At 40.4% G+C, this 16311-nt stretch overlaps 1 protein-coding gene across 1 annotated transcript in view; it reads right to left on the bottom strand.

The window, feature by feature from the left end:
- Positions 1-16311, bottom strand: part of FMN2 (formin 2) — a 357463-nt gene that overhangs the window by 193772 nt on the left and 147380 nt on the right. The window contains exon 5 of the mRNA XM_040636046.1: positions 821-908. Within this exon, the coding sequence (XP_040491980.1) occupies positions 821-908 (88 nt within the window). The remainder of the gene's footprint in view (positions 1-820; positions 909-16311) is intronic.

Raw genomic sequence — 16311 nt, 5'->3', positions numbered from 1 at the left:
ATAATTCAATCCCCCTATGTCTAGAAAAGCCCAGGGGTTTACATATAGTTACACCAAATAATTGAAAGAAGAGGAACAGTTTTCCACCCTAAAAAGTTATACATAAAAAAATTGCTTTTGTGATTCTTTCAGCATCGCATCGTATCTTGGAACAGGAGGACTAAGAGAACACGTCCCCGCACCTGTCCAATGCTTTACAGACATCCGCGACCAATGATCATTCAGCCTCTTGAACACTTCTGAGTTTTCATTTAATTACTGCACATGGCAATCCAGTCTACTATTCAACCTCTCTAATCATAAAACATTCTTAAAATAATAACAGTCAAAGCAAGCATCCGTGTAACTCCTACACTGGTTGAAGACAATTTGTTAGAAAACTTATGTTAGCTCATCAAACACTTGAGATCCAAGTCTCAGCATATTTAATCTCTCCAGCGCACTATCTTCAGGTATTTTCGAGGGCTGAGACATACCCTACTACGACTCCCGCTTATCAGTCACTCTTAGAGCATGGCATCCAGAAGTAAATACCTCAGAGATAGTCCAATTAGTTACAGAGCACAGTGGGACCAGTATTGCTGATGAATTAAAAATGAAATATTTATTAATGCAGACTAAATACGTCACATGAGAATTAGGCTTTCAGCAAAATATAGAAACAACATAAAAGTCAAGTTACTAGTAACTCCTCCAGAAACGATCCCGGTAGAAAGTTTGGTAGTGCTTACGGGAAACATAGTAATCTCAAAACTCCAACAGCACATCTCTCAGCCCAAATTTGGGTATGCAAAAGCTGAATTTTTATTTTTATACTTACCATGTTGTATATCTTTCATATCTAAATGAAGGCTAGACATTAATATTCCAACTGCTTGTGATCTTTTGTTGCTTAATAACTTGACCACCTGCTCAAAGAAAGGAAAAGGGGAAAATGTTAATTTGAACTCCAATGATATGCTTGATAACATGTTCTTTTTAATCCTAAATGAAAAATGTATGGCTTAAAGTCATTACTTAAAGTATTCAACACTGATCTGAAAAGAGCTGTTGTGTTTTATGTCTTACATTTTCCAAATTTACCATCTTCACCCATCAGCCTCAATGGCAAGCTCTTTACCCGTCTTTAAAGAGACTGATCTGTCAGCGTGTAAAATTTCTAACACTTTAGGACATTAGTTTAGTCTCTATGAAATAACAATTACACATTTGATCATTTGCAGCCTGAGATTTTTAAAGTGTTCCTATCATAATGTCGGGCCTTAAAACACTGGTCAACAGGTGGAGGGTAAGTAAACTCTACACACAGAATCTGTTAGATCGGACCTGTTTGAGCACAAAATAGAAAACATGCCTTGATTCTGATCCTTCAGAAAGCTCACTGTTTTACTGGCCGTCCCTCTCATTCTGCATTTGGCCCACGTTTTGTGGGGAAATTTCCAACTAATTAATAGAGGAATACAAGCAGCAAATCCAAAGGGCTATGTCTGTTCCATCTCAAATCCGGCTTTCCAGAGAGTCCTAATGAGTCCGTGAATCCACACACCCCACAAGGAGTTTTCCTAAAATAGAGGTGGGCATGCTGTTCTTGGACACACACATTTAAACTATGTTTTCCAGACACTGACACACCACTGATAAATCTTGCTTATGAAACCAGTACCCCAGGTCCTGAAGGGCAGTCATTTCTATTTACTGTCATGGTTTTTTTGTAAGTCTGCTTAGAAAAAACACTGAGGAAAAGGAAAAAGCAGTTATGGTCAGATTATCAGAAGGGACAGCTGCCCTAACAGCTATCACATTTGTTGACCTTGTCTTTCTTTTTGTTGAAGTTGGGCCAATCGGTAAACTATTAAAGAATCATGCCCAGCTGTCACACAAAGTCACAGAGTAAAACAATATTCTTAATAGCAATAATAGCATTCTTGGTTCCCCAGCAGGGATGGGGTGGAGAGTAAAACAACACTTTCAGAAGGAACCAACCACAAAATCCTCCACACTCATTTCTGCAAGCGTCTTGTAAAAAGGAATAATACCTCACAAGAGACAATGTTTCCTCAAAAGAATATATATGTGTATACACACACACACACACACACACACAAATTTTGATTCTTAATTTGCTCTTTAAACATCAAGTTTCAGCTAAAATACTAGCTTACCCTTGAATATGAATCCATTCACACCCCAAGTATTTCTATCAATAGTGTTATCTTCTTCAGAAGTGAATAGAAACTTAATATCAGAAAAACAAAAGGCATGTATTCTGTCCTCAGAAACACTTTCTAACTTCAGGTAAATACAATCTGGGTCCCATCCGTGACCCTCTGACAAAACTAAATGCATTTGCATCCATATGTCAATTGACCTTTCTGCAGTGCTGACAGACTGATCACAGCCTTACAGAAACTCTTCATTCCACAGCTCCTGGCAGCCCTTCTCAGGCCCTTTCAAGGTGAATTACTCTGATTTCACCTTAAATACTGGCATATTTCAGAGTTCTGTTCTGAGCACTTTATTCTGTTCACTTTATGACCTATAATTTCTCTTCTACAGACATACATGCCAGCACTTATAAATTCATTCTTGTAACTGTATATTCAACTCTACAGTATCCTACTTTCTGCACATAAATCTCCATTTGACATGTCTAACACCAAACTCGTCATTAGGTCCACCCCAAAACCTATCCAACTTCTCTTTTATTCCATATATTGAGATAATGGCACCATCATTTTCCACCCACCTACTAAAGTTAGAAATCGAGAAATCAATCTAGACTCTTACCTCTGCTTCATCTGTATACTCTGGTCTGTTAACAAGTCCTGTCAATTATAACTCCTCTATATTTTTGGAATCCACCCTTCCTCTTCAACTCTATTGCCAGCATTTATTCCTATGTTTTATCTTACATAGATCAATGCAAAAAATTTCTAACTAGCCTCTCAAATCTAGTGCAGTATCTCTCAAAGTGTGCTCCCTGGACCAGCACGTATGATCATCACCTGAGAACTTACTAAAAATGCAAAATCATGGGCCCTATCACAAACCTACTAACCAGAAAGTGTGGGCATCAGATTTTCCTCAATCTGCACTTCAAAAAGCCCTTTAAGTGACTCTAGCATCACAGATGACTCTCATTGCTTCCTGTCCATTCTCCAAACTAATTTCCAGGTACCATCTCTAAGACTGCTGATATTTGCATGTCCTTCCTTGCTCTTCAAACCTGAGTGGCTCATATTTACAGGTTATCTTTTAAAAGGTCGTACAGACTTCCAGTCCATGGAGCATGGAAGATCTTTCCATTTGTTTGTGTCATCTTCAATTTCTTTCATCAATTTTTTTTTATAGTTCTCAGAGTATAGATTGGAAGAATTAATATTGTTAAAATGTCCACACTACCCAAAGAAATCTACAGATTCAATGCTATCCCTATCAAAATACCAATAGAATTTTTCAAAGAACTAGAACAAATAATCCTAAGATTAGTATGGAACCACAAAGACCCTGAGTAGCCAACGCAATCTTGAGAAAGAAGAACAAAACCAGAGGTATCACAATCCCAGATTTCAAGACACACCACAAAGTTATAATAATCAAAACAGTATGGCACAAAAACAGACACCTAGATCAATGTAACAGAACAGAAAACCCAGAAATAAACCCACAATTATATGGTCAATTAACCTACAACACAGAAGATAAAGATATACAATGGGGAAAGGATAGCCTCTTCAATAAATGGTATTGGGAAAACTGGACAGCTACATGCAGAAGAATGAAACTAGACAACTTTCTTACACCATACACAAAAACAAACTCAAAGTGGATTAAAGACCTACATGTGAGACCTGAAACCATACAACTGCTAGAAAAGCAACATAGGCAGTAATCTCTTTGACATGGGCCTTAGCAACATTTTTCTAGATCTGTTTCCTTGGGCAAGGGCAGCAAAAGCAAAAATAAATTATTGGAACTACACCAAAATAAAGAGCTTTTGCATATGAAGGAAACCATCAACAAAATGAAAAGGCAACCTACTGAATGGGAGAAGATTTTGGCAAATGATATATCTAATAATATATAAAGAACTTATATAACTCAATACCAATAATAATAATAATAATAATAAACCAATTAAGAAATGGGTAGAGAGGGGCATCTGGGTAGCGCAGTCGTTAAGCATCAGCCTTCGGCTCAAGGCATGATCCTGGTGTTCTGGAATCGAGCCCCACATCAGGCTCCTCCACTGGGAGCCTGCTTCTTCCTCTCCCACTCCCCCACTCCCCCTGCTTGTGTTCCCTCTCTCGCTGGCTGTCTCTCTGTCAAATAAATAAATAAAATCTTAAAAAAAAAAAAAAAAAGAAAGAAACGGGTAGAGAACCTGAATAGATATTTTCCCAAAGAAGACATACAGTTGGCCAAGAGGCACATGAAAAGATGCTCAACATCACTAATCATCAAAGAAATGCAAATCAAAACCACAGGGAGGTATCATCTCACATCAGTTAGAATGGCTAGTATGAAAAAGACAAGAAATAACAAGTACTGGTGAGGATATGAAGAAAAAGGAACACTCATGCACTGTTGATGGGAATGTGAACTGGTGCAGCCACTGTGGAAAACAGTATGGAGGTTCCTCAAAAAATTAAAAATAGAAATACCATATGATCTAGTAATTCCACTTCTGGGTATTTACCCAAAGAAAATGAAAACACCAATTTGAAAAGACATATTCACCCCAATGCTTACTGCAGCATTATTTACAATAGCCAAGACATGGAAGCAACCCGAGTGTCCATCAACTGATGAATGGATAAAGGCGATATGGTAATGTACATACACCAGAATATTACTCAGCCAGAAGAAAGAATGAAATCTTGCCATTTGTGACAACATGGTTGGACCTACTGGTTATGATGCTAAGTGAAATAAGTCGAACAGAGAAAGACAAATGCCATATAATCTCACTTACACGTGGAATCTAAAAAAGAAAACACATGAACAAACAAACAAAAACCAGAAATAGACCGATAAACACAGAGAAAAAATTATTGGCTGTCAGAGGGGAAGGAGGTGGGAGGTTGGGCAAAATGGGTGAAGAGGAGTGGGAGAGACAGGCTTCCTGTTAAGGAATGAATAAGTCATAGGAATAAAAAGTATAGCCTAGAGAATATAGCCAATGACACTGTAATAGTGATGTATGGGGACAGATGGTACCTATACTTGTGGTGAGCACAGCTTAACTTATAAAGATGTTGAATCGTTAGGCTGTACACCTGAAATTAATGTAACACTGTGTGTCAACTATAAGTCAATTAAAAAATAAAATAAAATAAAATGCCATATAGACTGTTCACTTGCTGCTTCTGTTATAATTCAAATAAACTTATTACAAACTATATTTTACATTTAAATGCCTGAGATTATAGGTAGGAATAGTAACCATCCATTGCATTCTAGAAGGCATATACACGGGAAGGACAGATGTCTAAAGGGATTGACTCTACAGTTCCCTGGACTAACTCAACCTTTATATTACAAACCATAGTCTTTATTTATCCTTCTTTTAAAAAAACACCCTGGGTAACATATGAAGGTAACCATCAACAAAACGAAAAGGCAACCTACTGAATGGGAGAAGATTTTGGCAAATGGTATATCCAATAACATATAAAGAACTTATATAACTCAATAGCAATAATAATAATAATAATAACCCAATTAAGAAATGGGTGGAGAAGCTATCAAACTAGGACACTGCTAGAATCCAGGTACCACCGGAGCAATGGAGAGGAGTGAGTTGACTCTTAGAAACTGATCTCAGAAGCCTTAGTTGAAAAATGGAAAATGCAGAATTAACAAATTTGAAATCTGCAAGAATTAGAAGATATAACCAGAAATAAAAGGATTATTTTGAATTTATCTAAATTCATGTATTAGATTCAGCTAATATACTTAATAAAGTTTTTATCTTAGATTACCAATGAGGCAGGACTATGTATGGATCATGAACATTATGTAGGGATTATGAACATGGACTCTGGAAAATAGACCACTATTTCTCAAACTTTTTTTTTTGAAGATTTTATTTATTTTTGTATGTATGTATGTATGTATGTATGTATGTATGTATGTATGTATTTGACACAGGGAGAGAGAGAAAGCACAAATAGGGGAGTGGCAGACTGAGGGAGAAGCAGGCTCCCCGCTGAGCAGGGAACCGGATGTGGGGCTCCATCCCAGGCCCCCAGGATCTGACCTGAGCCAAAGGCAGATGTTTAACCAACTGAGCCACCCCAGCACCCTACTTCTCAAACTTTAATATGCACATGAATCACCTGGGATCTTTTTTAAAATGCAGATTCTGATTCCTACGTCTAGGTAGAGCTTTCTGGAAAAGTTACTCCAACATCGTAAAGCCTCAGTTTCCTTATTTAAAAAAATAACAGCACCATCGACTTCAAAAAGCTGTAGCAGGCATTCATGATGCACTCGGCACTCTTGGGAGCACACCTAGCAAACAGTGTGCCCAGTTCAGTAGTAATAGCTACACCAAGTTTAAATACTCAGGAAAGCATTTTCAATAGTTTCTCAAAAATAAACTGTCAACTTTTCATTACTCAGTTTAAGTCTACAAAAGAAAATAATCTCACCATCTTCTCGTGTAATTTCCTAAGAAATCCGGACCTTTATTAGTTCAGAGTAGTTTTCCAGTGGTTGCAAATGACTTCTCCCGTAATTCTTTTCCTGGCATCCTACATGACCAATGGCATGTCTGCTTTAACCATGCAATTTTAGGCCATAGGAAGAGAACAAAACTGTGTATATGGCCCCAGTCAAACTTTTACAACCCGAATATAGTTAATATAATTAGGCTACTTAACTAGAGATGTGTTTCAAATTAACATTAACTAATTTGTGGTTTGAATGATTACTGTATCAAGGAGATATCCTAGGTCGTTTTCCACTGTCCATACTTTTTTTTTAAAATTTCTTCATTTAATTATAAACTAAGCCAGTACTAGAAACTTATAGTAGAATTATGATGGTAGAAGCAGCAAAGATAACAAGGATGTATTCAGGGCGTCTGGGTCGCTCAGTCAGTGAAGCGTCTGCCTTGAGCTCAGGTCATGATCCCAGGGTCCTGGGAAGGAGTCCTGCATCGGGCTCCCTGCTTGGCAGGGAGTCTGCTTCTCCCTCTCCCTCTGCAGCTCCCCCTGCTTGTGCTCTTGCTCTGTCAAATAAATTTTAAAAATCTTAAAAAAACAAGGATGTATTCACACATATTTTAATAGATTGTTAAATATTAATATTCCTGTGTTATTTTGAACACCCGCTACCTGGCTGACTATATGGAAATTTCTAATAATGGGAGTCTCAGGACAGTACACACTAATTAAATAGGTACACCAAAAACTTAAGGTTGGGCACAACTTGAACTAGAAATTCTGAAAACCACCCATTTTCATCAACTTGAGTTTTGTTTTCTTTGTCAACTTCAACCACCATTCTATGAAAATGTACAGTAAAATGACAGAGACAACACTTAGTCTCCACTTTAGCTCTTCTTCCCACTGCCCACTCTCTTGTCCTTCTACCCTGGCAAAGGGAGGTAGGGAGAGCACGCTGCGTCTGATAGGACCATATCCTACATGGCTCGGGCTGCGCTCCAATAGCAGACAGAGTGAGAGCCCACCCAGGGGAAGGGACACCTTTCCCTAACTCTCACAAAGACTCCTGTGGGTTGGCTGCCATTCTGGGTCAGAATGCCAGCTCCACCACTGGCCCACCGTCCAGCATCTTACTAAGTCGCTTTGATCCTCCTGTCCTGATCGGAAAACAGAAGACGTGCTTTATACAGAGGTTGATATGACAAAGACTGCAGATGTAAAGAAGTGTTCCCTCCTCAAAATGTAGATCGCAGGCTGCTGCTAAGTCCTGGGTGTTACCTGCCCAGCAAGAAATAAGTACGTACAGACATTGAGAGCAAGTACTAGAAGTTTACAGCCATACGATGGAGTGATGTTTGATCTGCTGAATTTAGACTAGTATGTCTTTCTTTGGGTTTTTCTAATTTCATTTATAGAGTAATTCATTTCTATTGTAGTTTACAAAAGCATCAGAACATAAATGGTTTGGGGATTTAAAAACTGGTCCTTCCCTAGGACAGCTTGAGATGGGAGCCCCTGGGCAAAGGGCGGTACTTAGGTGCTGCAGACTGAATATTTGTGTCCCCCAAAATTTCATGCCCAATGTGATGGTATTAGGATGTGGAGCCTCGGCGTGGTGATTAGGTCATAAGAGTGGAACCCTAAAAATGAGATTAGTGCCCTTGTAAAAGAGACCCCAAAGATACCCTTCACCCCTTCTGCCATGTGAAGACACAGCGAAAAGATGGCTGTCAGGAAGAAGGCTCCAAGCCAGGTACTGAATCGGCCGGTGCCCTGATCTTGGCCTTCCCAGCCTGCACAACTGTGAGAAGTAAATCTCTGTCGTTCATTAAGCACCGAGTCAATGACATTCTGTTACAGCAACCTGCATGGACTAGTAAGGCACTGGGGAAGGAAGGCCAGAACGATAAGGAGGACACTGACTCAAAACCTACTCATAATTCCCCGTTCCCTCCCCTACAGCCTCAGGGTAAAGACAGCAGTGAGCTCTCAGTGAGACTGCAGGAGCTCAGCGGTCCCAGACGGAGAACGGTTTACTTCACTGCCTCTACCCACATCGTCCTAGGCAGACCCAAATCAACCCAGGCTGCTGGCAACACAACTAGCTGTTTTAAGATATCCAAGCTGAAAAGTAAAGCAGTAGAAAACCAATTCACTAAACATTATCACTAGCGTTCGTGCCGGTATAACTCCCACACTTAAAATTAAGGACAAATCCTCAATGAACTCCTTCATGATGAATCCACTAGAACCGCGCTGTCCGATACTGAACCAACTGGCTCATACAGCTAGTCAGGCACTTGAAAGAAGCAGACTTAAAAGATTTTTTTTTAAGAATTTCATTTTGCCTGTCTCCTTATACTTTTTTTTTAATATGGCTACTAGAAAATGGAAAATGGTGTCTGTGGCTTGCGTGATATTTCTGTCGGGCAGCAATGATTGATAAGATCTGACGAATTCAGAGGAGCTGCTAAACCACTTAGCTTGTACCTAGGTTTCCTCTCTATTAAGTTCAAAATTAAAGGAAGCTAAAGACGGTGTCTCTGTCAAAGTTTTCTTGGCTGCTGAACAGGCCTCACTTCCGGGTCAGTTCAAACAAAAACAGAAGCCAAAAAAAAAAACCCAAAAAAACACATTTCAGATTTGTTCCCAATTAGATAGTGTAAGCAAAACCAGTCACACTTCGAGGGAAGCACGTGACACGCACACCCAAATATGAGGCCCCTGAGCGAGCTGAGGAAGCCCCTTCTCTCCACCACGCAACACTCCAGAGAACTGAAACACCACATAGTCAAAATCCTTTGAGACTGATTTGAACTTTCCAATTAATCAAATGTGGTTCACACTACTTGTTGATTATACAAAAAAAAAAAAAAACTAGCCTAAATGAAGCTATTTATAGAAATTAAAATAATGTGTTGTTTTCTGTTTACAGAAATCGCACCTGATCGTTAAGCGTTGCTGTCAGCCCTGACACAGTAGTATCATCCCTCACACACAACCGCACCAACAGTTTCACGGACACACTTCCATACTCTCAATAGAACCTTTCCTTTACCGTGTGTCTTCTAAGCAATGTTCTTCTGTGATAGACCAGGTTCCCTCTGTAGACTGACCCATCTGATCTGAGGCTCTAAATGGAGCCTAATGTTGGCAAGCTGCAAATCGTAGCTGAAATTTCTGTTCTGTTCAACAGTCAGCTCTCTGCCCTCGTACACTTGCCTTGGCCCTCTGCATCTTTTATTTTTGTCCTCCTTAATTCATCCTTTCCACAATATCGTTTCATCTGTGTCTCTTCCTGCCTCAGGAAACAATATTTTGCAGCATCTTTAGACGGTTGGTTGTCCAATTATTTCCGTGGATTCTCTCTCTGCTTCTTACCACGTAACCTACAAGCACTGCAAGGCCCCTTTGCTGCCTTTTTTTAAACTGCTTTTGTTGAAGAAGTTCATCCATAGTCTTTAGAAGGGCCTCACATATTCATGTTGTATGGATTGCTCACAGTTCTGACTACAAGTCTGTGTCTTCCATTACCCCCTGGGCACTTCCACTTGGAGGCCTTCCCTCCTTTCCAACTCAGCATTACCAAATACTAAGCACATTTATTCAACAAAAATAAGGGCCTTTGCAGCAGGTCCCATGTTTAAGAACTTACGCCACAAAATCCTCTCTATGATTTAGCAGAGAAATTCTGAGTTTTGGTGGTTATATGGCTGGCCAGCTAACAGCATTTTCACAGCCTCCTTGATACCTAGGTATAGCCATGTGACCAAGGCACAGACAATAGAACGTAGAGAGCAATACAGCACAGCCTCAAAAAGGAATCTCTTTGCTCTCTACCTCCTCTCTGCTTCTTGAATTCTGCTTCTGCTTAAAGGCAGAATTATGGAAATGAGCCATCTTCAGCCGTAATATGCGCTCGGGGCAGTGAAGCTACAAAAGCGCTTGGCCAGCCTGGTGGAAGTGAGCCGTCCTACCCTGGACACTTACCTGCCCAGACACTCCCATCAAGAGGGAAATTAACTGTCTGTCTTTTACAGGTTACAGGATTACAGCCAAACCAATATTTTAACTAAAGCAACCATTAAGTACAGGCATTCTAGTAGATATAGGGCAAATGCACAAAGACCAAGAAGACAGAAGAATTCACCATCATCTGTTCGCCTAGCTCTACTCCACAACCCCTGCCTCTCAGCTACAGGTACCACCAGCCTGACATTGCTATGGAGACCTTCGGCCCAGTCCTCTTCTTCATTTCCATATGCAGTCACATGTCCAAGTCCACCAGTGTTTCCTTATCTCACCTTCCTCTCTTTGACTACCGCCACCCTGGTGCGAGTTCTTTGCATCTACTCACACAGTGTGGGACCTTCTGCCTCTAGGACCCCAGTCCTGCTCCTGCTCTCAGACCACCATCCTATAAAGGCTGCTTTTACCACACCATTCTTCTTCACAGACATTTAATGGCCCCTTATTTTTCTGCCCTACTTTCTATTGTCAAAAGGACAAACTCAGACAACTTCCTGGACAGGATGTTCAAGGATCATTCCCCTGGGACGCTTTTCCTGGACCTCCTCCCATCTCTCATACGAGTCTTATCAGGGCTGACTTAGGACCCTCTTCTTCAGTGTTGTCAGACTGCACATTCTCCTACTCTAATATGCGCGCCATAAAGTACTTGTCAGGATAATTCCCCCTACGATACCAGCACCTCCCGGTGGAAGTTATCCTATCTGTGCTTCAGTCCCTCCCACAGCGATAACACCCCGTGAGCAGGCATTCAGTACACATGTGCTGAGTAAGTGAGCCTCGTCGAAACCACTTTGCTTACCTCAGAAGCACTCCCACCCCTACAACCTTCAAAAACTACTTTTCACCCTTAGCCACACATCAGAACGATGCAGGTGGCTTCTTAAACAAAGGTTTCTACTCTCCAGTTTGAAAAGTCATTTTTCTCTAGAGTAAAGCCCTAGAATATACATTTTCTTAAAAATTCCATGGCTAATGGTGATGCAATTTAGGAAAGTATTCAAATATTTGCTGATTTATTTGTGATTCTACAGCTAAAGGCAAGTCAAAACTGAAAGATAAGAACTTGTATAATTTGACAGAGTCATGTCAAGACACAGTAGGAAGACAATGTGAATATATTTATTATGTAACCAAAACCATGTTTAAGTGATAATCTCATCAGTCCACTCTGGTGTTTGTAGTTAATTCAGAACTTTTAGAAAAGCAGGTATGTTCTCTAGTATTCCATGTGACATAAGTAATTCAGCAGATGCATCAAACGGCTGCACATTAAATATCCAACAGATAACTTGAAGTGGCAGTTTCTTAAAATCTGTGGAAATCACACACTAAAGAAAAGAAATAACTTGCTCACAGTCTAAATACAGAGTCGCGGCAAGGGTTTGGTTTCCTGACTCCTCGTCAGGGAGAGTGCACTGCTTTCTTCTGAAATGATTTGGCAGGACCTTGCTGGAAACTGATATGAGATTAGAGGGATAAACGGCCAGACCCAATAAGGCAAACCCTTCTCTGAGCAGGGTAAGATAAGAGTAACTACAGAGATTAGGTAGAGGGAAATTCCAAAGCAGAATTACAGAATGTAAAAATTGCTGTTTCTCGCACAGATATTAGAGCCCGGGGCCATTTATCAAGTCGTCTGCCACGCACTCGGGGAGCCACAGACGCAAAAAGCAGCCAAGAGCACTCTAATGAGAAGGTAACAAGAGAATATGAGAAACATGAAACAGTAAAAACCAAACAAAAAGCTTAAGAATAGAAGGAGATGTGGAGAGAGCATAATTCCCACTCAGAATTTCTAACAATTTGAATTGTGTGAAGGTACGAAATCTGTATTTCAGTCCACGTCTTTGCTTAAATTGGCAGCTATGTAACTGAACAAGTTCTTTATCCAGTGGACCTCAGCTTCCCTATCTATAGACTATAGTTAATAATCCATATGCAATATTCCAGTAATAAAAAACAATCCAATATGCAACATGAAATATTTTTAAAGTATAAAAACATCTAGCAAGTGCAAGGTTTTGGTGTTAATTTAATAATCCGATAAGTAGCAGTTATATTTTTATAATGTTGTAAAAGCACTTGGGCTTATTCCAGCAAGAGAAAAAACAAGCAATAATAGAAAATCGTAAGAAATAAACCAAATAAAATTTGGTAAACTCTAGAATTAAGAGAACAACCAACACATTGACTAATCCCCACCCCCTAGCAAATTTACAAAGGGCTGTTTCTCTAAGAACTCTAGATATATCATTGGTCATCTCATAACTTTGATATGGACTTCATTTTCTTACTTTGGAAAGATATGCTCATCTCTAGATTTTTGAGGCAATGAGTATCAGGAACCAAGAGCCTCGTCTGCACTGTCCGATACTGTATCAAGAAAACAGCAAACATCTTGAATCTTAGCTAGTCTGCACTCAAAAGTAAAGAATGTTCGTAGGGATTTTGCAGAGCAAGAGGTTATCAGGGATTTTTCGTCGGCGTACACAAGCAAGGAGGACTGCAGTCTTATTTACACTACCACCTTCTCCTGTGTGAATTACTGCTAAGCCTCGGGGCAGGGTGGCCGTCCTCACAGGCATCCGACAGCATTCCAAGGTGCTGAAGCCCAGAGGAGGCACTGACACTGACCATGCCCAGGACTGACATCTCCAGACTCTCTGGTTGGCACCAGACCATCCCGGCTACCTGGGCAGCCGCACACAATCTGGGAAACAAAACAGGTTTGGTTTGCTAATTGGGGAGATATCCGAACCCCTCATTGATTAAGAACCTAGAAGTCGACTTGAAAATAAAGCATCGTGTATTCTGACAAAGTCGGCCTGCTTCTTACCCAGCCCTGGCTGAGCCTCTCGGCATGGGTGTCCAGCTGCTGCTCAGGCAGGTGCCACCTGCTGTACCACGGCTGCCCGTGAGTCGGAGTCAACCTCAGAAGGAGGCTGATGGCTGTAGAATTTGTGAGGTTACCAGGAGGAGCCTACGTGTGCTCTCCTTGTCTGCCAGCATCTCTCACTAGGTTGTCTTCATATGAATTTCAGACTTCAGTTTAAAAAGCTGTGTTTCCTTCCTGGTTCTAATATAATCTGAGTGCTGTTCCTCGATGAAATGGGCTAACTGTCTCAACCTCTTGTGGCCCCATCTTCTTGGTTCCTGCTTTTATTCTCATTTAGTCCAAGATCCCGACACCCGTCTCCCGGTTCCATATCCCAGGTTGTCCCAAGAAACTGGAAGCATGAACTTCGAGTGAGTGAAAAAAGTCTGTGGGACACCTTCTCACCGAATAAAGACTACTATCCACCTGGGTCTCCATCGTTTCTCAGTCATACTTCCACCTGCTTTGTTCTGCCATTCACACACCATTATAAATCATTATACCAGAAATCAAGTCCGCCACAGAACACAGCATTAGGAGCAGCAAATGTATGTTATATGAAGGTCATTGGATCAACTCGAAGAATGTGTGTCATTCCCTGTTTTGAGAAAGGTGCTCTCAAATAGAGTGGTATCTACCTAGTCTATGAGATCAGTCACCTTGCCCCACTTGGGGTTGGACTCTTCTCCCCTGCCCCTAGAACGCAGGCAGGTGAAGAGGAGGGGCAGAGCCACAGGCCTGTGCTAAATAAAGTCAAACTGAATGAAGTAATTAACCTTACAGCTTGGTCCGTATACAGCATGTTCAAATCACATCTGCCAAAATAATAACTATTATGTATTGATTCACTGAAGAAGAAAGCAATGTTCAAGATGTAATTTTGGCAAAAGCTCCACAACAACATGGGGCAGGCTGGGATGTTCACTCAGCTCTGCCTGACTGCAAAGCTCACTGGCTCCTCCTGCTCTCAGCGCCCTCAGCCATGCACGCACATGCACACACACACATGCACGCATGCACACATGCGCGCACACACATGCATGTGCACACACATGCACGCACACACGCACTTACACGCACACATGCATGCACTTGCACGCACACACATGCACGCACTTGCACACACATGCACGCACATGCGCACACACGCATGCACACACTTGCACGCACATGCACACACTTGCACGCACGCACACGCACACATGCACGCACTTGCACGCACACACACACCCCTTACAGCACCTTTGACATAGCAGAGCACCAAACACAGCACACGAATCCCCTAACAATAAAACAAGGGAAAATCTTGCGCTTTTTGATATATTTTGTTAAATGGATAAATTTTAAAAAATAAAAATTCAATTCCTGGGGCACCTGCATGGCTCAGTCAATTATGTGTCTGCCTCTTGATTTCAGCTCAGGTCACAATCTCAGGGTCCAGCTGCACACTGGATGTGGAGCCTCTGCTTAAGATTCTTTCTCGCTCTCCTCCTTTCCTTCTACCCCTCCCTTCACACACACACTCTCTTAAAAAAAAAAGGAAGGAAGAAAAGAAAGGAAAAGAAAAAATAAATTCCTTATTTATTATCTCAACTTCCCTTTTCTTAGATTATAGTGAAGCCATTAGGATGATCTTGGCTAACAAAACAAAATCAGTAACAATAATAATTTAAAAAACCCCAATCTAAAGTAATCCTAAATAAATTAATGAGAAAAAGGGCATTAAGTTAGATTTTAATAAAACGTTTGTTCAAATAAGTTACATTTCCAAATTTCATATTTCATTTAACAAATATTACAGTAACATGGAATAAAACATTAAAATAAATAATACTATGCTCTTAAAGTACTTTTCTAGTTAAAACCAACTACCATAAATCCCCATCTCTCTCTACTTCTTTTTTTTAATTTAATTTTATTTATTTATTTGACAGAGAGAGATAGCCAGTGAGAGAGGGAACACAAGCAGGGGGAGTGGGAGAGGAAGAAGCAGGCTCCCAGCGGAGGAGCCTGACGTGGGGTTCGATCCCAGAACGCCGGGATCACGCCCTGAGCCGAAGGCAGACGCTTAATGACTGAGCCACCCAGGCACCCCTCTCTCTACTTCTTAATCACAGAGAAAACATACAGAAATGTTTAAACTCCTTGAATTAAACAAACAAACACTCCCACACACAATCTTCTCTTGTAGATTCTTTGACTGTAGCCTTTTGTCAGTGTAACCAGTTTGTCATGTAGAATACATGCAAGATATAACTTGTTCCTTCACCATTTCAAATATCTTGGTGATCAGAAAGCAATATTTCATTGATCTGAGAGCATGCAAATCTGTGGAATTGTATTTTTCTCTTCAAAATTCTTTCTAAAAATCTGGCTTTAGGTCTTTAAATGTTAAAAACTTTAACATTATGTTTTTAGCATTTAAAATTCACCGGGAACTCTTACAGGCTAAGCTTAGACTTAAAGCATCAAAAAACCCCATTAAATCGTGCGTATATCTACATGCCTCATAATATTACTAAAAATATTTGGATATCAAATGGGGCTACAGAATATGGATATCAACATCTCACTTCACATTTTAATATTATCGGTGAGTGATGTTAATCATCACAAATAAAAGATATGACACAGATACGATACAAGTAAAGTATGTTAATGACCAAACCAAATGAATAAAAGACTTACTGAAACCATTTTCCCATTTATTATTATCTTACGGCAACGACA

The sequence above is a fragment of the Ursus maritimus genome, unplaced genomic scaffold (genome assembly GCF_017311325.1).
Source record: "Ursus maritimus isolate PB19 unplaced genomic scaffold, ASM1731132v1 scaffold_2, whole genome shotgun sequence".
Taxonomy (NCBI): Eukaryota; Metazoa; Chordata; class Mammalia; order Carnivora; family Ursidae; genus Ursus; species Ursus maritimus.
This window is presented reverse-complemented; position numbering and strand designations above follow the sequence as displayed.